Here is a 25,669-nt window from a genome sequence, read left to right on the forward strand (position 1 = left end):
TTCCCAGCAAGTTTATTTGGGCAGACAGACTTCTGAAAAAAAAATGTTTATTTCCTGAAAAAAAATGTTTGTGGGGGTGTGCAGGCTAGGACGAGCTGATTGAGTTCATTGGCAATGAAATATAGACAGACCTAGGGAGACTTTTCTTTAATTAGGAATCAAGTGAGGCAGAGTTCATTTAGGTTATGTTGGGGCCTTGTAACTGTTTTTCCGACATTTGAGGTTTGGGAAGAACATAGGAAATAAAGGAACTTACCACCTTTTTTGCATGTGTATTGCTAGATAGATGAGATAAAAATCGTACTAATAGATTATTTTTTACTCCAACACTTTAGGTAGATAGATACATAGCTAGATGGATTGATGGATGATTGAGTATTGTAACTGGGGGGGGGGTGACAGGGGCAGCATCCCCAGGTACAGCCTTTGTAGGGGGTCACAAAAGTAGCTACTGCTGTAGTGGCAGCTGACTGAGCTGCCACAATTAGTGCAAGAGCTGGTGCTGCCCGGGGCACAGACCCACCACACTATGGCTCTGGTGAACTAATAGCTAGACAGATTTGCATTCATCACTTGATCTTATATAATAACTAGAAGATTGAAATCCCTCACTCCCATCATCTTTTGCATAGTAGCACTTCGTGAACAGCCATGAAGCTCTTTGGCTTGAACATCAATCTCTTCTCTCTGAATCAAGAGAAAGCCTTTGATTGAGCCAACCATGACCTCTTACTCCAGACTGCAGTAGTTTTTGGCTGGGCCCTTCTTCACCTCCATCATTCAGCTCCTGTACTGGGACATCCTGAAGATGAATCAGGGCTGCCTGCATGCCCACTCTGAGCTGCCCTCTCTGAAATGTTGCATGCTCCAGCCCTCGGGCCATGGCTCTGTGTGCTGTGGTGATGCCTAACAGGCCTTCCTCTTCCATTGGCCTCAGCCACAGCCGTTGTCCCTGCTCAGTCAGTGACAGTGTATGCTAACAACACAGCTGGGTTTTTGAGCACTGGTGGTTTTTTCCCTGATTTAAAAAATCCCCAATTTTCAGATTTAAAAAAGTAACCCAATGTCCACATTAATTCACATCAAAATGAAACACCACTGATACATAGATTATATATAGCTATAATCTATATATAATCTATGTATCAGTGGTGTTTCACTTTGGTCACAGAAAAATGTGGGTTTTGGGTTACTACTTTAATCTGAAAATTGGGGGAGGGGGTATTAATCAGAGAAAACCAGGATCCCTGCCGGTGATGATATGCAGTCCCTGATACAGTGACATGCAATCAGTGCAGCTACAAGCTCACATCCTTGGCCTGTTTCAGGTGGGCCAAAAGCAATACACTTCTTCTGGGCACCTGGCCCAGGCTTCCATCCATCTGAGACTTCCAAGCTAAGTGTCAGCTATTTCCACCGAGGAATGTGTATCAGTCTGGGCCATCAAGGTGGGAGAGAACTAGAAGATGGCCAGCTGGTCCACAAAGGGTGATTATGAAAAGGGTGCTGGGAGTGGGGGATGTCAGTCTTTTGGTTATGATATAAGATGCCTATTTTGTTCATTTTTACGACAAAATGTATAATATAGCAAATTAATGCACATTTTAGTAAAGTTATGTTTGTTTTTGCTTTGATCTGAAACTGAATAATATATAGCTCTAGGCTCCTATCACATTAGAAGCACTTTCAGTTTCTTTTCACCTGGAGAAAAATATGTATTGTGTGGTATACAATGATGCACCACACTAGCTGCACTCCCCTTTTCAGAATCCTACATCCCCATGTTTCTCATAGAATTCCAGAGGGAATTACTTGGCAGAGACTCCCCTATTTGTATTTCTCTTCATGTTTAGGGAGGGAGAAAGACCAGCTTGTAAGAGATCACCTACTACCCACTTGTTTGGCTGATTCAGCTGTCAGAAACCACATTCTTTTTAATAGCAAGCAAGATGCCTGGAGATAAATGCCTTTGCTGGAGCTGCACATAAGAGAGGAAGGAAGATCCCAAGGAGGAACCTTGTGCATTGATGACTATTACATGGCATCTTACAGATGGAACATTACACTGAATATTTAAATATAAGATTAACTTTCTTTCACCAGGCTAAGCACTAAACCTGCAAGCAAGTTGTGCTATCCTTCTTATGGCCATACATACTCCTTTGTTTTTGCCCTCTTACTCCCTTTGTTCCACTTCCAATTAGTCTGTACATCCCGAAGGGAAGGATCCTGGCTAAGAGTTGTACTGGAAAATGCAAAGTAGATTTTGGAGCATCATTTATAAGATTTAATAGTATTTTCCTTACCAAGAATGAGGGACAAGAGAAAGAGTATGCATCCAAGAATGTCGGTCCCACAGGGATAAGTTGTGTTTACAGACATGCATTTTTTGGGACAGTAGACTTTTACTGAAGTGAGAGTCGGCAGAGATAGAAAGGTCTTTCTATGGCTACTGGCCACCAAAGTCTTCACCATCATGATTCTACTTCTAGAGCAGGCTAAAGGAAGCAGTCCATCTGCAACCATTCCCCAAACAGCTCAGAAGAGGAATATTTGATGACTTCTAACTAAATGCAAAGCTGATGCTTGGTTTAGTGCTAGAAAAGCTTTCTCAAGTTCTGCCACCTCTGGGAGTTCTGCAGCTGTCCACTGCTTTCCTTGACATACTGCAGATAGCAGCTTTAGGTATGAGATACTCTCAGAAGTGGAAATGTTGATGACATTTTCAGAACAAAAAAACATAGGTAAAAGATGTCATTTGGAAAGAGGCAAAAATTAAAACTCTATAATTTTATGTAGTGGAAAGGTATAGCAATAGCATTTAGGCTGTGCCATAAATTAACGTGTCACATTCCTTTTATGATTCTTCCTAAGAAAAATCACCTTCGTCTTACAATTTTATTGCACCTGATAATGACTGGCTTGTTCATAGGTGGTACATATTCAGCCAGGGAATTTCTTCTAGTGATCCAGCTGATGTAGGCATATTATTTGTAGCAGTTAAACTGTAAAACATGTGACCACATCCATAAAAGTTAAAAAGTATTTGCATTAACTTTCTCATCCATCACTGAGAGAACCCATGCTGCCAAAGGCCAACAACTAACCTTGGTTTTGCTACAAGCAGTGGCTCCTGGTAACTTTGGAGAATGGATATACAGAACTGATGAAGTAAATTCAGTTAGGCACAGTAGAGTTCAGAGTTTCTAGCACAGGATAAATAACTGGAATATTTTCATCAGAAAGTTTTAAGGGTTGTTTTTTGAAAAGTTGTGAGACTTAAAAGCATAAGCTACATTGCAAGTCACTCAAGCACCCCGAAAGCCCTTTTAGTTTCAGTAACATTACTAGCATAACTGATATGTTGCCATAGTCAGTAACAAGCCCCTATGTTTAGGGCACCTGTAAAATGTGGTAATGAGAAGAGCACAATTTATACAACACATCAAATCATCCCTACTTCCTGTCCTTATTTGAAGACAGTCACCTAATAGTCTGCTATTATGATAGTCTATTTTACCTTCCAAAGTACGTTTTTAAACATTTTACATTAGGAATGTTCCCATCTCCCCAACCTGACCTGATACTTCTGTTTAACAGAAATACGTTAAATTTTGAACACCTAAAAATCTCACTTTCAGGAGTAGCTACAGTGAGAACAAATAACATTTTGTACTACTTGACAAAGCATCTTAAAGTATCTTAACGCTCTAAAACTGTTGGCTGCTAAACAAAAGGATGAACTATTTCCATTTTTGAAATATAGTATCTAGGGACAGTTGGAAGCTGGAATAGTACCAGTAAATTGTGTGTTAAATAAAGCCATTTAATAGAACCAAAAATAAAATCTAGTCTTTAAAGTGCTGGATTATAAAATTGTACTAATAGATTATTTTAAAATGTCATCTATTTAGCAATACACATGCAAAAAGGTGACGAGCTGCTGGTACCCAGAGTCCTTTACATCCTATGCTCTTCCCAAAACATGAACACTGGAAAAATAGTTACAAGGTGATTCCCCAACACAACCTGAACTCTGCCTCTCTTGATTCGTAATCTAAGAGAAGTCTCCCTAGGTCTGTTTATACTTGATTTCCAGTTAACTCAATCATCTGACATGCTATTCTGGATGCCCCACAAACTTTTTTTCCCCCCAGGAAATAAACAGAAGTTTATTTTAGCCTGAGGCTAAATATTTCTCCTGTGCTAAATGTTTGTGAAAGGTCCAGACTAGTATTAAACTGCAAATGAATTCAATTTGAGCAAAAAACAAACAAAAAAATCAAGCATAGACACATTTTCTGGCACTTTGTCTTCACTATGAAAGAGGCGTGTTCTTAAAAATCAAAGTAAAAGCCTGAAGAAGAGTAATTGCTAATTGAAATCCTCATAAAAAAAATTAAAGTTCTAGGCAAGATGAGACAGTTTCTCAAGTTAAAAAACACTTTTTTGTAGCAAAGAGGTAGCCATGGAAACTTGCCTCTTCCCCTCAGCCTTTCTGTGTAATGTAAGCGTTAAAATTCAGAAGTAACTCTGCCCTTTATCAATGCTACTACATAGAATATTGTCAGTGCGTGAAAAGAAGTGCTGAACTTAGGGCCTGATGGGCACAAAGAAAATGGCTGGTTTAATAAGAAAGAAGATTAAAGTAGTTCACAGTGCTTTCTACTGGCAGCCTTTCAAGGGAAGAGTTAGGGATCTAGAATTACATTATGGTTTTTCCAACAGTGTAAATCAGCAGGAGTGTCAAATTAGCCTGGCCACAGCAACACAAACACAGTGTTACACTGTTTCTGGTTCACGACATGGTAGGTACAGATTCTCATTGTGTGTTTCAGCAGGACACTGCCTGATGTGGTAAGAATTATCATCGTACCCAAATCACATTTGCAAGGGTATGGGAATCTACTGAATTCACACGCAACATTTTCATTAATGAAGTTTCATTAATGAAAACTTTGAGTGTCATTTTTTTTGGAGTGGATATAGAAACAGAAGCATGCTTGGAAAAAAAAACTGTGGAGGGAAGATAGCTGTAAGAAAGTTTCCTCTTTGCTCTTCAGCTACTAGATACTGGGAATAGGGTGCTAAAAGGCATGGATTACATTCTTCAGCATTGGAGCTCTGTATAGCCAGTCCTCAAATCCTTCCTCCACATTGCAAATTAAAGGAGGGTCAACTAATTCTTCTCAGCTCTGTATTGTCTGTACCATGGACCAAGCTGGTCTTTAATGCCTTTTCCTCATTGCTGAGTATCTGTAGCACGCATATGATTCCTGTTTTTACCGCCACCTACAGCTCAGCATTGCATTTTGAAGTTTTGCCATCCTCAACATCTACCTAGTCAGGTAGCCCCTGGCTCCCATCATCTATCAGAAAAGTCTGTGCATGCCTTGGAAGGGGGGAAGGTAGGAAGTCCAAACAGAGATAGGAAGGTGGGGCTCCTTTTTTCCTCCACTGGGGCTTACAATATTTGCATCAAACACACTGGGTAGCAAGCCTGCAGCCTCTTGAAATATCTCCACAAGTATCCTCTTTAACTCCCACTCCTTGAGGTACTTTTAATTTTAAACAGCTCCTTAGCCTCAAGCCATGCAGAGTTCTCCCTGCACTGCATGTGAACAAATGTGGCTTTCTAGGCCCCCAAAAGACCAAAATATCTTGGCTGTTCTCCTGCTGCAGGTCTGTCACCTGTTCTTAAGTACCCCTCCCCCATTTTAGTTCTATATGCTGTGGCATGCACCAAGCTTTCACATCTACTTTAATTTCAAAGACGGATGCTCCTATGAAGGGGCAATTGTCCATCTGGCAGCAAAATTTAAATAAATAATCTGCAGGGAAATGGTGGAGTGCCATTGTTTTTGAACACAGAAATATAGTGTTTGTTGACACTAAAGTTAGCACTGGATTCCTGAGCTAACATGCCCATGGTATGAACATTTCTAGTCATGTCTCAAAAGCATTTTTCAGATTTTCAAGTCTTGAGGCAAAATAAGCTGCTTCTGAGAGCCAAAAGTAGACCTAGTGCAACTTTCCCCTGTATCAGCAGCTCCCCAACTACACCTCTCTCCTCCCCCATGTCTCCTTTGGAGGTGCTCCTACTGATCCTGGAGATAGCTGCAAGTAAGAAAATACTCCTAGCTCCTTAGAAAACTCTTCAGCATTAGATCAGTCAAAAGGGTCTCATGAACTCAAAGCAGAGCAGGTCACGGGTGGCCACCTTACACTGTTTTTTATAGCCCTCAACATGGATCAACCTCTAACTGGTACTAGACAGTCTGACAAACTCAAAAAATACAAAAGTGTATAAGCATCACAGATCTTCAGGAAATAAGTGATCACATCTTCAGTTACAATGGGCTCTAAATCATAGCACTTGCATCACTAAGTAGGTCAATACTGAAATACCTCAAACACCAAAAGTAAAATCCAACCTACAAAAGCATCGGTAAAGCCCTAGTATTGAACTAGTCCAGACGTTTCAATCAGAAATATAGCACAAACTGGAAGGAATACATGTCAAGGTAGATAGGTTTTAAATAGATCTTAAAACAAGCAGATTGTTGATGCAGTATTTCCTCTTAGTATATTCAGTTCAGAGGTCATGAACAACTTAGAGAAATGGGAATGTGCAGAAATTCTTGAACATATCTCAGCAGGAGACTGACTACATGACCTACTCAGGTACTTTCCAGCCTTATATTTAAGATTCTCAGAGTAGCGGTGATTACAGAGCCAAAGGATCTGGGATTGCATTGTAAAGGCTACTGCAGCTCTGTACTCTGCAGTCAACATGCAAAAATGAATGTACCATTACTATGAGAACTCTGGCTTATTTCATACACTGTTATACCAAAGCCATAAAAGTTGCTTATAAACCACATTTTCAGTTATTAACAAGTGATATCTCTATTTAGTCACACTTTTAGTTACTTCCAGAAATAATATCCTGTACTTAGTGTTTTCAAGTGTAGCTTCATGACAACTAAGACTTAAAAATGTTTTTTTACATTAACTATGCAAGGATAGGCACATAAGCGTGCCTAGATCAGGTTGTCCAACTTCTAAGCAATTGCTGTATCTCACCCATGTATCAGCACCATTCCCCCACACATCATATGCCAGACCCCCCCCCCACCTTTCACCCACACCATGTTCTGGCCTCAGCTCTCCAGATGAGTTCTCCCACCACACCACAGCAGCACTGCAGGCCTCCCTGGCAGGGCAAGCTCCACTGCCCTGCCCCCTGTGGCAGGGAATGGAAACTGGAGGGCAGAGGTGGAGCCCAGAGACCCACGTTGTTGTTGCAGGAACAACAGGGTGGAGCAACAGTAGAGGAGTGGGAGCCCAGAAGCTGCAAATTCTCCCCTCACCAGCTGCATACAGCTCACAGACCACCAGCTGGTGTAAGTGATTTTACTTTAAACAGAGACAGACAAGTTCCACAAAAATATTAGGTTCATAGTCAACTCTGAAAAATGTATTAGCTCTTTTCATAGAGTTTGAGTTGACATTGAATTGTACATGAATAGTGCACATATTTTTCCTTAATTGTAAACACAGTGAGCCTTACAGGAAAATGTTACTAACAGTGATAAGATAATGATCTATTCATGAAACAAGTTTATTTAGCTTTTATCCCTATGGCTAAAAGCAAGAATATTCTTCACTTACAGGCAGTTAAGAGCATTTGAAATACTGTAACAAATGAAGTATTGTATCAAACAACATTTCATTTCCTCTAAATGTTACAATTGTAAACATCAAGGAGAAAAGAATTCAGAGTGGTAAGTAGTAACAAAGCAAGACATGGCTGTGGCAAGATAATTTGAGGGATCTTAACAGACAGTTAAAAAAAAAAAATCAGTGAAAAATAAAAACCTTTTTCTGAAAGATAGGATAACAATATTCTCCCAATATTTTTGGATAACAGTACTCGCCCAAGAGAAATGAAAAACACTTTAATTTACAACTTTTAGCATAGACTATGAACTAGCATCAACAGAAGACAAATACTGCACTGGCAGGGAAATGGAACATTGACCATACAGGACCCCTTCTCCAACTGTTACAATTCAACATCTCTTTGTAGATTAAACACTTTCTTTACCAAGTCATTGAATACTTGACTAGAAATTTAAGCCATCATGTGATGGAAAAAGTTTATTACACATTATAAAAATGATCTACTGGTACATATAAAATTTCTGAACTAAAAAGTCATTTTCATTGAAAGTGAACAAAACAGTGTAACAACTGTATCAATTTAGTGTTATAAAAATCTTCATCCAGATGAATTCCTTATTTTAAAATTCCTATAAAAAAATTTAATATTGCACTGAAAGCTGAAGTTTAAATATATTAAAATTATAATAAAGAATCAAGTGTGAAAAAGTTCTTAAAATCCTTCTGATTTTTAGTTAAATTAAGCACAATTCTCCACATAGATGAAACTACTGTAGGTTTGTCACTTGATTGCAGGTTTAAGTTGACAAAATGGTCCCGAGGTAGAATTTTCTTTATGCTCTTCCTTCTACTCTATGAAGAATCAATATGCATAAAAGGTTGGGTCACAGGGAAGGGCTCCAAAGCCTTCTCCACATTTTTCCAGTTGTAAAAGTTCTCTCTGTACCATTCAACTAACGTAAAGGAAAAATAAAGACACATAGGTTAGAATAAAACAAATATACAAGTTTTCACATACACTAATTTTTTCTTCAGGTACAACACCACTAAGAGTTTAGGAACAAATTGTTTAGAATTTGTTTTCTGTGATAAGAGTAGTCAGATTATATTTGGACTCTTTGTAAAAATCCTTATGCAAAACATTATTCTACCTTATTGGAAGTGTCAAGTTAATTTTTTAGCTACCCATGAGATTATGCCACTATTTTCAGATTTTAAAAAGGAGAAAAGCTTCCCCTCCCCCCAATTGTTACCCTCCAATTAATCAATGGTATTAAAAGTGGTATACTTGTTTTCTTTATTCCTTCTTTCCAAGGCACTTTAGGTCTCCATCCTAAACTGTGCATTTTTTCTGACTTCATTGGATATCTTATGTCATTGGTAGGTCTTAAAAAAAAAGAAAAAAAAATATTCAAACAGAAAAAAAACTAGTTCAGTTAAAAGCATAACAATTTTGATAAATAGTCTGCACAGATTTTGGTCTATAGCAACTTCAAAACATCATATTAAAGAGTATTTAAAAAGACTAACAGAACCAAAACATTTTCCACTCTGACAAATTAGATTCACTATGCCACTATTCCAAAATAAGGCTATTTTACGCAACTATGACACTGCACATTTAGCTTGAAGACTCACTTGTACACTGCAATATGGATAGCATTTATATGAATGAGTCTCTTTTGGGCACCTGAGTATTGTGTAGTTAGAAATTACATGGGCAGAACCAATCATTGTGCATATATAAAACTTAGCACTCGCAATTGCAGAAGATATTAGAAATTTAAGCTTCCTAGTAACTTTAACCCCAATGGGCACATCCAGACAAGCATGGTTGTGTGGTATGTGGTGCTGCAAACACTTTTCCAGCACCACATACTGCACAGCCCACGCTGCAAGGGGGCACGGCCCAAGTGTGCGCTGCTCTGTTTTTGTTTTTTCTACAGATTTTTTTGAACCCTGGATGTCCAGGGGTCAAGAAAAACCTGCGGAAAAAAAAAACCAAGCAGTGCACACTTGGGCAGCATGCGCTGCTGAAAAGAGGATCTGGGCCACCCAGAACTATGTGGCACAAGGTGTGCCACTACTAACTGTCCCCGGAGAAGCAAACATCCACGCATGTCTGGACTCGCCCAGTGTTAAAGTTACTACTCTAGACAACATACATGGTACATCCAGATGAGCACAGTCATTTGTTTCCTTGGGGACAAGTAGTAATCGCACATCTTGTACTGCTGCTACTTGTCCCCAGGGAATGTCCATCCCACATGTGTGCTGGCATGCAGCAGGTTACCCCGGGTGGAATAGCAGAGGCCGGGGCCAGAAAGTGTGCTGGCCCCAACAGCCTAACCTGGGGTCCTGGGGGCCTCCCAAGGCTGCAGCCACAACAGGAAGCCTGGCTGGCAGCTGGACTGTGGCTCTGGCCAGCCAAGCCATGGTTTTGAGTGGCGCACACTGCTACCATGTGCACTGCCCGACTTTTCTTTGTTATAGATTTTTTTAAAAAAAAACCCATGCTGCAAAATAGCATATGCAGCATGTGGGGTCTGTGGTACCACATGCCTGCGCTTGTCTGGACATGGCCACAAAGTTCAAATTACATAATCCAAAGCTATCAAGATCCAGTAACAAGTATTTTACTTTTTATCTAGCATGCTGCTTACTAGCTTACAACTATACAAACACAGTCAATGTTGGTGAAGCAAGTAATAACCTATATTCTGAAAGTGTTCCTATTATTGACAACAGATAATTGGCGCTAAATAGAGTTTGACTGTACTCGTAGCCAAAGATGAAATTATACTAAAACACAGTGTCTATAGCATAGACCAAGTTTTTTCTTAGGCAAATTACTTCCAGACACAGTAAAGAAGTTGAATATTTAAATCAAACAGTATAAATTGTTATTTTTGCCACCAAAATTCTTTACTGAAATCTAAACTGCAGGGCTAGTTTTTTCACTCTTCCATCATATTTGTTTATAGTACGAGGCAATGCTCACATTTTACAGAAGATCTAGTTTTTGTAAGACAATACTATTTTTGCCAACTTTCTGGGGGGTTGTCTGGTCCCAAATTCTGTAAAAAAATCCCAGGCAAAATTATGCCAGGATTTATTGCACTTTATCTATAACAAAAAGTGTCAAATGCAGAACTAGAAGGTTACATGGGCCAAAATCCTGTGCTTCTGTAGCTGCCACAACATATTCAGATTGTAGTTATATCCTTTCTAATAAATTACAAGCTCTCATGGTTGCTAGAATGACCTTCCAAATTTGAACAGCGTAACTAATAAAACAACTGCCTTCTTAGATCTGTGGAAAGACTGAACCAGTGATCTGAGAGATGCAAAATGTATGGGTTCTGTTACTCTCACTGAGTTAAGAACTCTGAAGCCATTGTCAACATTAACTATTCTGTTGCTGATTGGTTTTAGATGGAGCAGGCTGGGACTAGAGCTTAAAGGAAGGCAGCAGTCATTGTGGAGGCAAGGGAATAGAAAGGAAAGGAAGAAAAAAATGTATAAAGAAGCAGTGGTTTAAAAGAGTATTTTCCATCCTAAGTAATACTGAATATGATAAGCAAGGATCCAGGTTTTCCGTTTCCCACAAAAAACAAAACAACCCCCCTCCCCCCCTAAAAACAAGAGAAAACCACAGATTTCCCGTTTTTATCTGCCACCACAACTGCCCCGTGCCATTTGCCCACAGTGCCACGTGTCACCAGCTGTGGCAAAGCAGCGCAGGGTGCAGCAGCTGCTGTGTGCAAACCCCCCACTCCTGTCTGGCAGGGCAGCATGTGTGTGGCCCACAGGGGGGCACCACTGCCCTTGCCCCCTCCCCTCCAACCCTGCTCCTGGGAGCGGGCACAGAGACACACCCTCCCTCCTCCATTCTAGATCTGGCTCCCCCAGCCCCTGCCATTATCCCCACCCCACCCCTTCTCCCCACACTTGCTGAATTGTGCCTGCGCCTCTGTGTCTGTCTGCGCTTCTGTGACAGCACCTGCATGCCTGCATGTGTGGGGCTGGGGGGTTGCTGTTGGGGGGAGTGAGGGGCACCAGCAGGCCTGGAGAGCCTTTAATTTTACTCACAGATTTTCAGGTTTTAAATCAGAGAATTTGCAATTTATTATCAGGGAAAACCAGGATCCCTGGTGATAAGGTATTAAGCAAGTTACAATTTAGAGTTAAGATCCATCATAAATGTCATAGTCTAATCTATATTGTTATCTGAACATTCTAATATTCATGCCCATTCTTGTATAGATTAAATTTAAATACCATGAAATTACACAAAAGGCCATCAGAAGAACCCAAAACCAAGTCTTTGCAATGTTATAAGAGGTCTTGTGTTTTAGAGACAAAACAAAAACACCACAAAACTTTAGGATAACATCCCCTTACTTGTAATTAACAGTCAGGGGTGAATCGACTAATTAGTACCTCACCTGTCTTTGACATAATCCACCCAGTGTTCCACTTCAGATTCTGTACTGGTCTTCTTTATCTGGAAGGCAGAAAAGAGCACATCATTTCCCATATTAAAAACTTGGCTACAATATACAATTAGTTCCAACTGTTATGCATAAGAATCAGTGTGCACTTAAAATACTAAAGATATAAATTTAACACTGGACACTGAAACCTACTACCAGGTATTATTTCATCTAAATTTCAAAAAAATTTTATTAGGCAAGGTTGATTAAGTCATTGTTCTAAACCAGTGGTTGTCAACCAGGGATACACATACCCTAGGGGTACTTAAAAAGCTCACAGGGGATACAGGAGGGCTCCCCCCACTGTGCATACCCTGGCAGAGGCCCAGGAGACACGTATCCCACCACCCCCACCCCCCAATCTGTGCAAAGAGTGAAGGCGGCTGCCACTACATGCTGGACTTTGCACTGCTCTTAGGGCAGCAGTGCACAACGCCACGTGCCTGCCACTGCTGGGCTGCATTGCACCCCCGCCAGCCAGTAGTGGGACGCATGTGGCGTTGCACTAGTCCTAGAGCAGCCGCAGCAGTTCACAAAGCCCAGTGTGCAGCGACACCAACTTCACCCTGCACACGGACTGCGGGGAGGCATGGGCCCCTCAGGCTTCCACCAGGGTGCGTGCAGCGGTGAGAGCCACCCCCCCGTCCCCGGATGAGCCTCCCAGGCTCTGATCACCCCATGACCTGGTCTGGCCGGGGCCCCATTTGCCGCAGCCCCTGCTTCACTTCTTCTCTCATAGCAGGGGCCTCACTTTCCCCCTCCCCTTTAGACTTACCTGCTGGGGGGCGGGGATGGGAGGGTGTACACATACACTCAAACCCCACAAATAATTTTAAGTTAAAGGGGTACTTGAGCTGAAGCTTTAAGACAGAAGGGGTACACTTGTTAAAAAAAGCTTGAAAATCCTTGTTCTAAACAGTCAGGATTATTACAGTTCCAATGACCATGCTTTCCCTGGCACCTCAACTACTTAATACAGTATAACCTCATAAATCCAGATATAAAAAATCTGGCACTTTTAAAAAATATGCTACATTGGGGAGTAGCAGAGGCCAGTTCTGGAGCAGCGCAAGGGGGAGCCTGCACACGGTGGCTGCCGCCACTATCCACCACCCTGTGCAGCCACTCCATGTGCAGACACTGCTCCAGGACTGGGCACCACTATCCCCCCTTCTCCATCCGTGACTGGCTGCTGCTCTGCTTTCAGAAATGTAGAATTTTTCAAGTTTCCAGCAGGTGCTTGGTCCCAAGCATGCCAGATTTATAAGGTTATACTGTACTTGAATTCTGTATAATTGGTCAGTTACAGTGGGCTTTATTAATTTTTTTGGCAATTCCACGTCCATGAGCAAAACAACTAACATCAAAAGTATTAGTCACTTGATGGCATTAGCCTATCTGAAGACCATGTCGAGATATAAATTTTTTTCAGTGCTCGGTGCCAGTATTTTTTGTGATGGGGACATCAGCGTGCTGTGGTCAGGAGAACTAAGTTAGCATGCAATAATGCAGAGACTGAATTCCTTCAGACTTACAGGTCATTTCTTCTATGTCGGGGTTACTGTATAGAATAGCTTACAGTGGTATTTTGCATATTGTGTACTACCTGTTCTGTAGATCAGCATGCTACTTTAAGGCTGCCAAAATCATGATTTTTCCCACCCCAAGCCCTAAGTTAAGTTAAATGTACCATATTTACTTGCACACCATATGCCCAGTCTCCAAAAATCAGCCCTCCAAAAGTATGATGCATGATTTAAGTGAGAAAGCCAATTTCTCCACCAAAACTGAATCACAGGGACACTGCAATGATTTGGAAAGGATGACAGCTCCAAGAACCAAGGAGGAAGGGATGCAGTGTAGTCTTCAGCATCAGTTTTAACCTTTTCACAGATGCCAAGAAAGTTACTGCCAATACAATAGTGACTGCAAGACAGTTAAACTGTAGTTTTTGACTGAGCAGCAACAGTTGGGATTCAGCTATGACCTCATTCAACCTTCCCAAAACAAGGTACACATGGTATGTAGGAAAATACAGTAATTAAAATCCCCTTTACTGTAAAAGGGATTTTACACACATATATGATCGTTAATTAATGACGACCCCCAAACCCCATTTACATGGTTTACTTACTAACTGTATTAATTCTTTAGCAAGTTGTGTAATGGACATCTCAAAATTGGTTCCAATGTTATAAATTTCACCTGGTTTCCCCTCCTTTAGAACAGTAAGGAATGCTTCTACTACATCAGTGGCATAAAGGAAATTTCTTTTTTGAAGCCCAGAACCATGAATGCAGCTAAACAGGAAAAAAAGATGTTCTGTCAGAGCTTTAACACAAAAGTATGTGATTATTCTATCAACATGGAGTTCAATGTGTTAAGTAGACACTCCATACGCAAGATGTTTTTTTCTTGAAAGAAAATTGTTTAATTTTTAAAAATGTTGAGAAGTTCCACATTAAAAATTTAACTAAAAATCCAAAGTTAGCCTTATTCAGCTAAGCATTTAGATTCATTTTTTTTTTCAAATGATCATTTAAGGTATACTGAATGGACTGCAATTTTAATTAAAACTTGTCCATCACATACACACTGCAAAAAACCCAGAAAAAAAAATTTCAAAAATTAAGTTACATACCATTTCCTGTTCTGTTGCAACAATGATATAAACTTTGGAATAACCTGAAACAGTAAAAAACAAAATAAAAAAGTTTACTCTAGGTAATTAAAACAAAAAAACCCAAACAAACAAACCTAGACAAGATTAAAAGGGGGCCAAACACTCAAGTAAGGCCACAAAGGATAAACATATGCAAGCAAGCATGGTTAGACAATATCACTTAAATCAGGGATGCCCAATTCATTTAGCCTTATATGCCAGATAGGGAGCATAGGGCTCCTCACAGGCCAGACCCAGACCACTATTTCTGGCTGTGAGGGCTGGCACTGCTGTCTTGGTGCTAGCAGCCAAGGAGTTAATGCTGCCATCACTCAACCAGCAGAGCCATGGCAGCCAGAGCTGCAGCTTTAGTACAGCTATCATCTCAGGGGGTGAACATCATCAATTTTAGCTGCCATCAGTGACTGAAAACTACATTCTCTAGCAGTGTTCACTCCTGCACACTTGCCATGCTGATGCTAACAGGGCTGGACAGCAGCAGTGTTAACTCCCTGGCTGCTGGTAACTGTGGTAAAAAACTCTAAGGGGCAGATGACCCAGCTTCATGGGCTGAATCCAGCCCACAGGCCATATGCTAAACATCCCTGACTCAGATGTTTCTGAGCAGGATAAAGCCCAGCAACCTGTAACAAAGTTAAATCATAAAGCCACAAATAGTCATTACAGGTTTTGCCATTTAAATGAAACACATGTGTCAAAGAAACAGGAGTGAAAAACTCTGAGGGTATTAAGTTGTAGGTTAAAGATTTCCATGCTGTGTGCGTGTTAAATTTATAAGTTAATCCAACTACAAAGATTCATTAAGAATATTCCAGAGAACTTGAAAATGCTTGGTGAGGTATTAAATTTGTTGTTCCTTCCCTCCCCACCCCACTTGGCAGTATGTTGAGGCAATACAGCTATACACTTAAACCAATTCTAACTCGATAAGTCAATGAATTTAGAGCTTAGTTTTCTTTATTGTTTTTATTTGAGTTACCAATGATTCCTCCAATTCTTTCCTAGATGCCAAAAATCAGAAACAGTGAGAAAGGCACAATCTCACCAGAATGCTGCTAGTTTCACCAAAGGTTTATTATGTTTCACTGCTTTTGTTCTATTTCAATTCCCAATTACACCAGGGTGCTTGGCATAATTACTATGAAAGGAAATCCCTTCCTCTAGTATCATATTACAACTACTTTCCTGGGCAAATGCAAGCAAGAGTACATTTATATTTTCTCAACACAAATACCAACTGCTTCAGGTCCCATCCATTTATTTTTGTTTTCACTGATGATGCCTTAGTCCTTTTACATGCAAGAGTATGGGCCCCTTAACTAACAAGGTAAGCAAGGATGTGAATTTATCACAGAATAGCTGACATGCTATAACTACCAACATGCAAACTCTTACCACGTACTAAAGGTGAGGTAGAAAAATAAGTAACTTTTCATTTAGCAAGGGATAAGAGCATGTATATGGGCAGTCAGGACCAGGGATCCAGATTTTTTAAAAAAATCCCCAATTTCCAGTTAAACAAAAGTAACCCAAAATCCAAATTTTTCTGCAATTTAAATCAAAACATCACAATCTCTCAGAGAGAGATTTTAGTAGTGTTTGATTTTAATCATGAAAAAATGTGCAATTTGAAAATTCGGGATTTTTTTTTTTTTTAAGCAGAGAAAACCAGCACCCCTGGTCATGATGACAGATGCTCTGTCATTCATGCCTTAAGTTACCTCAGTAAATTGCTAGAGAGGTAATTAGCCATGTTACACTGAATTTAGGCAGAAGGCAGGTTGGCAGTTTATAAACTAACTCATTCAGAGAACCCTGAGCTTTTCTGGGTTCATGCCTCTCTGAATGAGTTAATCTATAAAGGGATCACCCTGTCCCGCCTCCTGCAAATTAAGGAAGCTCATACTGCTTTAAAGCAAGCAAACAAACAAAAAACATTAATCATGCTGCCATATCAAAGAACAAAGAAATTAAAATGGTTATTAACAACAATTTTTGTAGCATTCTAGTAGGTACAAGTTTATTACCTTTGAAAACTAGTAACATTGTTAAAAAATAACACTTGTAACAATATCCCCATAGAAATTTGAAAAGTACTACCAAATATGTTGTTGGAATTCAGAAATCTCGTTTTTCTGCATCACCTATGTAAGTCATTCACCCAAAACAGACTTTGCTATCTCAGGGTGACCACAAATTATTTTTCTTTGGAATACAGTATATTCTGATTGTGAGGAAATAGCATGGTATAATAGTCATTGAAAATTCATTTGTATAATGAGTTAGCACTCAGAATAAAGCACATATGTAACTTACTTTTTCTGGATACTGATGAGGTCCATAAACATTGCTGCTTCGTGTAATAACAACTGGAAACTTTAGAAAAAATTAAGGATATAATTAAACAAGCCTCATTTGGACAGTTGTAACTAACAAGGTTGTTGGACCCAAATTACCCTAGCTTCTTTAGTAGTCAAACTTCAGTGATTTACGCATGGATAATGCCTATTCAAAAGTCTGCAAATACTTCATGAACATTAAATGAAAGCTTAAAGACACAGCCACCAGATAGGCAAGTACCTACTACTTTACTGTTTGGGTTCTATCTGTGAAAAACAGTAAGTTTCCTATTCCCAAATTTCATTTATATTACTTTCTAAAGTACATTATAACCATGTACACCTAAACAGCTAAAAAGTATATCTATCAATACTTTATTTCTAGTTTTGTGGGTTTTGTTTTGTTTTTTTTAAGAAAAGTCTATTCTATTCCTCCTCATGCCAAAGAAGCCACTGCAAAAATCAAGTAATGGCCTACAAATGCTAAGGTAGAAACAAAATGCTCTTTAAAAATTAAACTGCTATGACAATCATCTGACTAGCAACTAAAAGAAAATAAAGGAATACTAGGCAGCTAGAAACAGAGTTAATGCTATTTGAGGAAGTCCCAATTTATCTCAGTAAAAACCTGGGACAATAAAGGAGCAACACAACCATTTACACACACATCTTCCAAGCTTCAGTGATGCTCAAACTAAAAACAGACAACAGGTTTAACATGGTGTTGATTAAGCTGGGATGTGACTGGCACAGCCTAGCAGGCTTGTTCTTGGAATGATTGGCAATTAACTTGAATGAGGAGCTATTAACTCACAAAGGTACAACACATTCTCCTGGGAAAAAGGTATTAGCATATTTTAATTGTGCATACTTAACAGGTACTTAAAGCAGTGGTATGTCTGTAGGATCCTGGAAAAAAGACTTCACCCCTTCAACTTTCCCACCCCAAAATTGTCTGTTTATACCTAGGGTACCTTAACATTTTCAGATCTTCATTTTTTTAATGTATTAGGTTTGTTTGTTTTTTTACATTTAGCATCAACTAGTTTCCTAGTTTAAATACCATATTAACTCAATCCCAAAATGACATTTTTGCCCCAATTTAACATCAGGAAGAAAGGCCCTTATCTTAGATTCAAATGCAAGGTAGCAATGCCACTGCTGCAGCTCTGGCCCAAACCGCCAGAGCCACAGCTGCTGCCTGACCTCTCATTGCCTCCACAATCCCTGCCTCTCCCCTTGTCAACCTCAGGCCCCTGCCCCCCCTCAGCCTTCCCTGCCCATGCCCCCTTGCCCCCCCAGCAGCTTTTGGCCGCTGCCCCATTTTCCCTCCCCACAACCTTAGGACCACATTAGTGATACAGGGCCATGTTCCATGCCCCAGGCCACAGCACAAAGAAAGCTTGCCAGTATGGAGTAAACCAGGGGTGGGGGTTCAAGCCTTTGGGGGGGCAGAAACAGCACTGGGGGAAGTGAGGGGGGAGAGAAATCAGGGCCGCCAAGGCAGCTAGAAGTAGGTGGGGGGGCTGGGGCGGACAGGCTCCAGGTTAAGCAGCCTGTCTGCCCCTCCACATCACCTCTACACTGCCTGTCCCCCACTGCTCCCCCCACTCCCTCCCCAACTCCTTGACTGTCACCGCTGGCTGGGAGCACCGCCACTGCCTTCCCCAGCAGAGTGGAAAATGGGATGGGACACATTTAAGACGATCTTCCAATAATTAAATTCTATAGGTGCAAAATTCTAAGAAATTTACACATTTCCCCATGTACGGAATTTAATTATTGGGGGGGTGTCATCTTAAAAATTCAGTCACCTAGAAGTCAGGTAAATACACTAGTTCTTTTTGACTGAACTGACAAGAAAAGAAAAATATAACAATATTGAAATCCATAGCTGAGTGAGAGAGAGAGAGAGATTGAGAGAACTGTATAAATACCGGGGGGGGAAGGGGTGCACTTTTAGTAATAAGACAGGTAACACTTTAAGTAATAAATAGAGACCTGGTTTTCTCCAATAAAAAAAAAAAATGGCCAATTTTTGGATTTAAAAAAGTAACCCAAAATCCACATTTTTCCTTGATTAAAATGAAACCCCACTAATATATAGAGGGTGGTTATTAAGTCCTTGTGCAACTTTAAACTTTAATAACTTTGGATATACACATGATAGAAGCAAACTGTAAATGGCTATTGAAAGCATAATTCATTAAGTTTTTTAGTATAGTACAAACTATGCACAGGGTAAGGATCACAACTGCAATTCATGAAATCACTCAGCAGCAACTGGAAAATGTTTTCTATGAGTTGGAAAATTGGATTGAATGATTTATCATGAAAGATGGCACTTATGCTGCAGTTTAGAAATTTGAGCTGTATTGTGTTAAAATGTAATGAATTATGCTTTCAATCACCGTTTACAGTTTGTTTCTATCATGTGTACATCCAAAGTTATTAAAGTTTAAAATTGTACAAGGACTTTATAAACACCCTGTATATAGTGCTGTTTCATTTTAAATCATGGAAAAATGTGGATTTGGGGTTCCTCAATCTGAAAATTCGGAAGTTTTTTTGGGTTTTTTTTAAATCAGAGAAAGCCATGATCCCTGGTAATAAGATAGGCATACAGTGCATACACAAAGTTGCAAATCCAGGAATAGGTGGCACTGTGTCTACACTGTGGTTAATACATTTTCTTTTGATACTCTTAAGACAAATAGGCTAGTACAAAAAAAACTTTATAGCTCCTGAAGCATGCATAAGCTTACCTGGTATCTTTCCCAGTAAGACTGAACAAAGCATTCTGCAGCTGCTTTGGATGAGGCATACGGATTTGTTGGTCGTTTGGGTGAGGATTCATCGAACTCCTAAAATAAATCAATATGAATGATAACGTGCTTTAGGCAGTATCTTTTATCCAAAAGAATCCCAGAATGCTAGACAGGCTTCATAATGATGTCATAGTCTGAACGTTTTCTTTCAAACACAGGGAACAGAACACATTAGATGTTCAACAGTACTGGAGGTGAAGATAGCATCATAAAAGCAAGAGAAAAAAAAGAGAAACAGGCTTCATGACTACCAATAGCAGAAATAGGCAACAATGCCATGGCTAAACTAACCTCCTTACATCCATTAAAGGTCCTTGACAGATCACACCCTATTTCCACCTTGTGCAAACCACCATCTCCATAGGAAGTGCATTAGCAACACAGAGACATTAACTGCACGCACCTCTTAACACTACTTGAATGTTAGACAAAATCCTTAAGTCCCAGTCCTTCAGACCTTCGCTGCACGAACAGTGAGGTCTGTTCACACAGTGCACTATGGAGGATGGGCACCTTTGAGAGAAGAATACTGCCCAGAGAATCAACATTATGTGACTCCCAGGATGAAAGACCTTTGAAAAATCCCAAGAACAACTGCATCAAATCTTCTGAATAAACTATTGAACAAAATCATATAATCTGACATGTTCTGGCTGTAAATCTTATAAGTTAGATTATTAAAATAATAAAATATTGGCTATCAATGATATTAATATCAAAACCAATAGCTCTTTTTCTTATAAATACAGAGTACCTTAAATATTCATAAATTAATTATGAAAACTGTTTCCTGATATTTCATGAAGCAATAATTACAAAACAGTATCTGTTATTGTTGCACACCTGTGTCTTACTGGTCCAACTCACCATCATTCAATTCTGGCTGGTGAAAGTTTCTGAATCCTTTTGCTATTTGGACTTCATGAGAGGACTTCATTTGATGACAAAGTTTAAATTAATCGTTTAAAAACAGTTCAGATACTTAATTGCATTTTGCAGCTAGTACCTATACCTCATAACTGGCACACTAACATGCCTGATTGTAAATTTAATACCTCAAGTGGGTTGCTCAGATTATAAAACCAACTCTGGTAAGAATACATTCTAGAGAAACTTGCTTTTAAATAAAATGTTACCCTATGAAGTTTTTTCTTTAGGCTTTGTAACCACAGAATAGAACGGAAAAAATTAAAATTACATAATGTAAAACAAACCAAGAACAATTTTACCACTGCTAATAATTCTCCCACACATTTTTATTAAGTTACTTGGCCTGGAGCTCCATTTCGCTCATATTCCCATTGACCAAAAGTGCAACGCTACTGCCAAATCCAAGTTCAGGGCCCGATCTGCATACTGATTACCCTCTACCACACCCCTCCACTCTTGATGAAGTGTGTGGGGGTTGTGGGGGAAGGAGGGAGTAGGGGAAAGATCAGGCTACAAAACCCACAAAATTGTAGTTGGTAGCTCTCCAAAGCAAGGCTTCATCAATTCTGGCCCTGTTCCAAAAGGATCAAAAGATGAATTGGCTTACTGTTTTTTGGGCACCTGCTACAAATTAACAAGCCAGAGCCAATTCTTCTCCCCACCACCCGAAACAGACAGATACTAGGAACTGCAGAAAAGGGACGACAGCTTTATCTAATCTGGTTCAGTCATCAGTTAGCTACTTCTCACACAGCCAAGATAGGTACTGGAAACTCTGCCTCATGGTGATCAGCAAGATATAAGCAGTCAGCTAATCTCTTACTCTATGATTTCTTACTGAAGCAGCACTCTGTTCTTTATACTTCACATAATAGATGACTGACACTGCAGAACCAGTCCTGGCTCATTTCATTTCCCAAGCTGCTATACACAGCAGACCTCAAGAGAACAAATCCACAGGAAGGCAAAGGCTCAAGGGCAGAGAAAGTGCACCCAAAATAAAATCATCTGAGTTTGTCTATTTAGTCTCAGAATGCAGAGATGCAACTAATTCTTATCTTGATAATCTACAGACACAATCCAACTCTTGGTAGTGGAGGTGATCTGATGCTATCTGCTACAGCAATGGCATTCATGCAACTTATCTTGAGAAAACATCAACCTTCTCAGGCAAAACACACAAATCATTCTGCCACATCTTTTCATCTTAATAGCCTTGCACATGGTCACCAGAACCATGCCCAACCATACTCTGAACTGTATGATCTTTCAAAAAGAGCAAACAACCCCTGTTCTCATTCCTGGATGGCTGTGATACGTATCCTAACAAAGTGCTAATCCAAAATGACAATCCTCTAACTATGCTCTTATAGATACAAAGGTTGACTATATAAGAGTTAATACCTGAGCCTACAGTATCCATTCCTGTAAGGAACAGAATTTCTTCACTCTTTCTGCACTAAAATGGCTGCAGTTGAAATTGTACAATATTCCCTGGTGGTTAGCAGTAGTTGTTCACAGATGGGAAGCCATAATATTTTCCCTAAAATAGTTACTTTTTGTACTGATGAACTAATCATTTCAAATCATGCCTGAAGTGTGCCAGATATTTTAAGTATATGACAAACCAATTTCCTGCTACAAAGAGCTTACAATCCAAGTTGACAGACAGACAAGAAAAAGTGAACACAATTTTTTTGTTTTCTTTTGATAAGGACAAACTCAAACAACTCCTGGAACAGAATTTATAGCAGTACATTCATTCCATATTGCTTGTAAGATTAGGCAAACAATTTTTTTAAAAAAAAATCAGTTGCTTCACACACTTCATGTATGATTCACTATACCAATCACAAACAGTCAATAAGAGGCTTAATACTAAATTAAGCATTAGTAACAAAAATCAGTGCCTGTTTACAAGCCAAGACACCTTCAGAAATCAGGCCTGCATTATTTTCAAAAAGCTGGGGTAAATTAATCTTAAAAACCTGTTTTGTTTAAACTCTTTTAAAAATTATTTATATAAAAGGAGAGGTAAAAAACCCCAAAAATGTTGAAGCACTTCCCTGCTTACCTCATCATTGCTACCTCCATACACTTCATCTGTACTGACATAAACAAACTTCTCCACACTGGCTTCATATGCAGCAGTGACCAGAACGTGAGTACCATAAACATTCACATATCTGAATTCCAGAGCATGCCAAAATGAAAGATCTAAATTTTCAGAAATGAAAGAGAACTCATTCTGTTATAATCTTAACAGGGAAGAAAATAGGGGAAATAACACAAGAAGATATTAATAGCAAACCACTTCATGACACAGCCAGGATTAGAGCTTTTGATGTTCTTTTAACTTATTTGATGTGTTTAATTAAACAAATGTCTCAATGCAAGTATAATATATCATACATTTGTTCCACAGCACAAAGTGTTTTTTCTTGATAATAAACAGTTTTCCTTGATAATCAGGGATCCTGGTTTTCTCCGATTTAAAAAAATCCCCAATTTTCAGTTAAACCAAAAACAAAAAAACAAACCCCCACAAGTAAAACAAACAGAACCTGAAATCTACATTTTTCCATGACTAAAATGAAACACCACTAATATATGTGGTGTGTCAGCTTGATCACAGAAAAAAAAAAAATGTAGATTTTGGGTTACCTTTTTTTTTTTAAACTGAAAAAAAAAAAAAAAAAATCAGGGATTTTTTTTTTTTTAAATCAGAGTAAACCAGGATCCCTGTTGATAGTTAAACAGTAAGAAGAACTAAAGCCAAGATAAAGTAGAGTATCTACACTTGCATTTACATTACTACAAGTTAACTTAAGTTAAAAATGGCACTTGAATTGTTATACAAATACACATCAATACAGCAGTCACCTGCAGTACAATATCAAAACATTAAACTATTATTAGATAAGATACTATGCAATCAGATGAAAAAGGTTACATTAAAGTCCTCATGCATGCAAATTTCTAGTTTCAAACCATTTACAGGTGATATCTTCAGAAAAATCTTTACTGGAACAAAGTGTAAGTACACCCCAAAAGGCAAAACTACATTAATATAGAAAAATTAAAGTCTTATTTTTAAAGGGGAAGTTGGGGCAGAATAGACTAGGATGCAAATTTAAAGCACAACTGCTATTCTATATTAACTCTATGCGGACACCTTGAAGTTGCTTGAAATTCTTCTGTTTAGATTGCTAGGAGTAGCTAGGATCAAGGAAGCTAAAGGCAACGGAGTATCTCGTGGACTTCTGTTGACAATTTCTATTAAATAAAGTAAATATAGAATTACATTAGGACCCAAATTTGGGGGAGCGGGGGTTTGTTTGTTGGTTTAAAATATTTCCTCTCTCAATGCTATTCTCTTTTACCTTGTCTCCAAGCATAAACTGCAAGAATAATTGTTAAAAACTTCAGGAAAGTATGTTAAAAACTGGAAGCTCATTTTTACAAACCAGGACCTAAACTCCTAAAACTGTTTTCTAGATACATGTATGGCTATTCCAGGGCAATTGCACATAAGCTCCTGAACAGATTTGTTAACAATTTAAAAACAAAAATGTAGTTAAACACACAGTTTGATAAAGTTCAAAAAGATATAAAACAGGTGATGGCCAGGTAGTAGTACAATATCCTTAGGTGTCAAATTTGTTTTAAGCAATACTCCCTAGTTGAGACTTCCCACATCTGTAGTCTTACCTTGAGGCATTGTTTTATGACAAACAGTAAACCCCTAAAAACAGGTGTATAATGGAAATACCAACAGACCTTGAATCATAGCAGTGCTACTTTGAACTGCTATAAACAGAATACTATGGTTCTTTAATGTAATATGAAGGGGGGAAACAATGAAAACAGACAACATGAATAGGTTACTTATTTCAAGCAACACGCATCTAGTACATTTATCACTGTAACAACATGCAATAATGCTCACCTACATGCGTTTGTGCTGCAAAATGTAGGACTATATCAATTTTCTCACTTTCAAAAAGCTGTTTTATAAAATGGGGTTCACAGATGTCACCCTAAAGAAGAAAAAAGTTAGATTGAAACAAAGCTATCAGTAGAAGTCAGCTTTCAATACTAGAGCAGCAGCCCTCCAGTGTACCAAGTTTTGTATACCATTTTACTATTGCAGATATTGTTTATTATATTGCCTTGACTGTGACTTCATGCAAAACTATATACTTTGACTGTTTATACACTACAAGATGAACCGTTTTAAAAATTAAATTCTAATTTTAAAAGCATACAGCATTCATTTACACAAGTGGGGCTATTTTCATGAATAAAATCACCAGCAATATTAGTAAGAGCTTTGTAATCTCACTCAAAGCTTTAAACAAAAACAACCTCCCCCCCCCCACAAACATCCAAAAAGCCACCCACACATGTCATTTGGGACTTCCATCTATCGTAGCAAAATTATTTTCCTCCCCAGATTTATAGGCCTGTTAGAAAGTTAAGCTACAGCTGTAAAACTTCAACTGGAAGCTTCCTTTTTCTAAAAGACAAATACATATTTTTTTTTAAGACTGTGCAGAAAATAAAAAGAGTAGAGATATAACTAATGACCTGTCAAGTATCATGCTCTTTATTCCCTCTAGAAAAAAACTGGTTGATGCTGTTCTGTGGTATTAATAGCAAGTACCATGAGTACTAAAACAAGTCACAGTGCCATGTTTTAACAAC

General features: G+C 39.0%; 1 protein-coding gene across 4 annotated transcripts in view; it reads right to left on the reverse strand.

Annotated features, from left to right (window-relative positions):
* Positions 1-7,518: 7,518 nt before the first annotated feature.
* The window catches only part of TGDS (TDP-glucose 4,6-dehydratase), a 37,992-nt gene continuing 19,841 nt past the window's right edge, over positions 7,519-25,669 (reverse strand). For all 4 annotated transcript variants that reach the window (XM_019524552.1, XM_019524553.1, XM_019524554.1 and 1 more), the window contains 9 exons: positions 24,912-25,002; positions 23,037-23,179; positions 19,970-20,068; positions 17,182-17,241; positions 14,824-14,867; positions 14,317-14,482; positions 12,135-12,193; positions 8,975-9,072; positions 7,519-8,639 (listed from right to left, as the gene is read on the reverse strand). In XM_019524552.1, the coding sequence (XP_019380097.1) occupies positions 8,539-8,639; positions 8,975-9,072; positions 12,135-12,193; positions 14,317-14,482; positions 14,824-14,867; positions 17,182-17,241; positions 19,970-20,068; positions 23,037-23,179; positions 24,912-25,002 (861 nt within the window). In that variant the 3' untranslated portion in view covers positions 7,519-8,538. The remainder of the gene's footprint in view (positions 8,640-8,974; positions 9,073-12,134; positions 12,194-14,316; positions 14,483-14,823; positions 14,868-17,181; positions 17,242-19,969; positions 20,069-23,036; positions 23,180-24,911; positions 25,003-25,669) is intronic.

The sequence above is a fragment of the Gavialis gangeticus genome, unplaced genomic scaffold (genome assembly GCF_001723915.1).
Source record: "Gavialis gangeticus isolate Ggan-Ray unplaced genomic scaffold, GavGan_comp1, whole genome shotgun sequence".
Lineage (NCBI taxonomy): Eukaryota > Metazoa > Chordata > Crocodylia > Gavialidae > Gavialis > Gavialis gangeticus.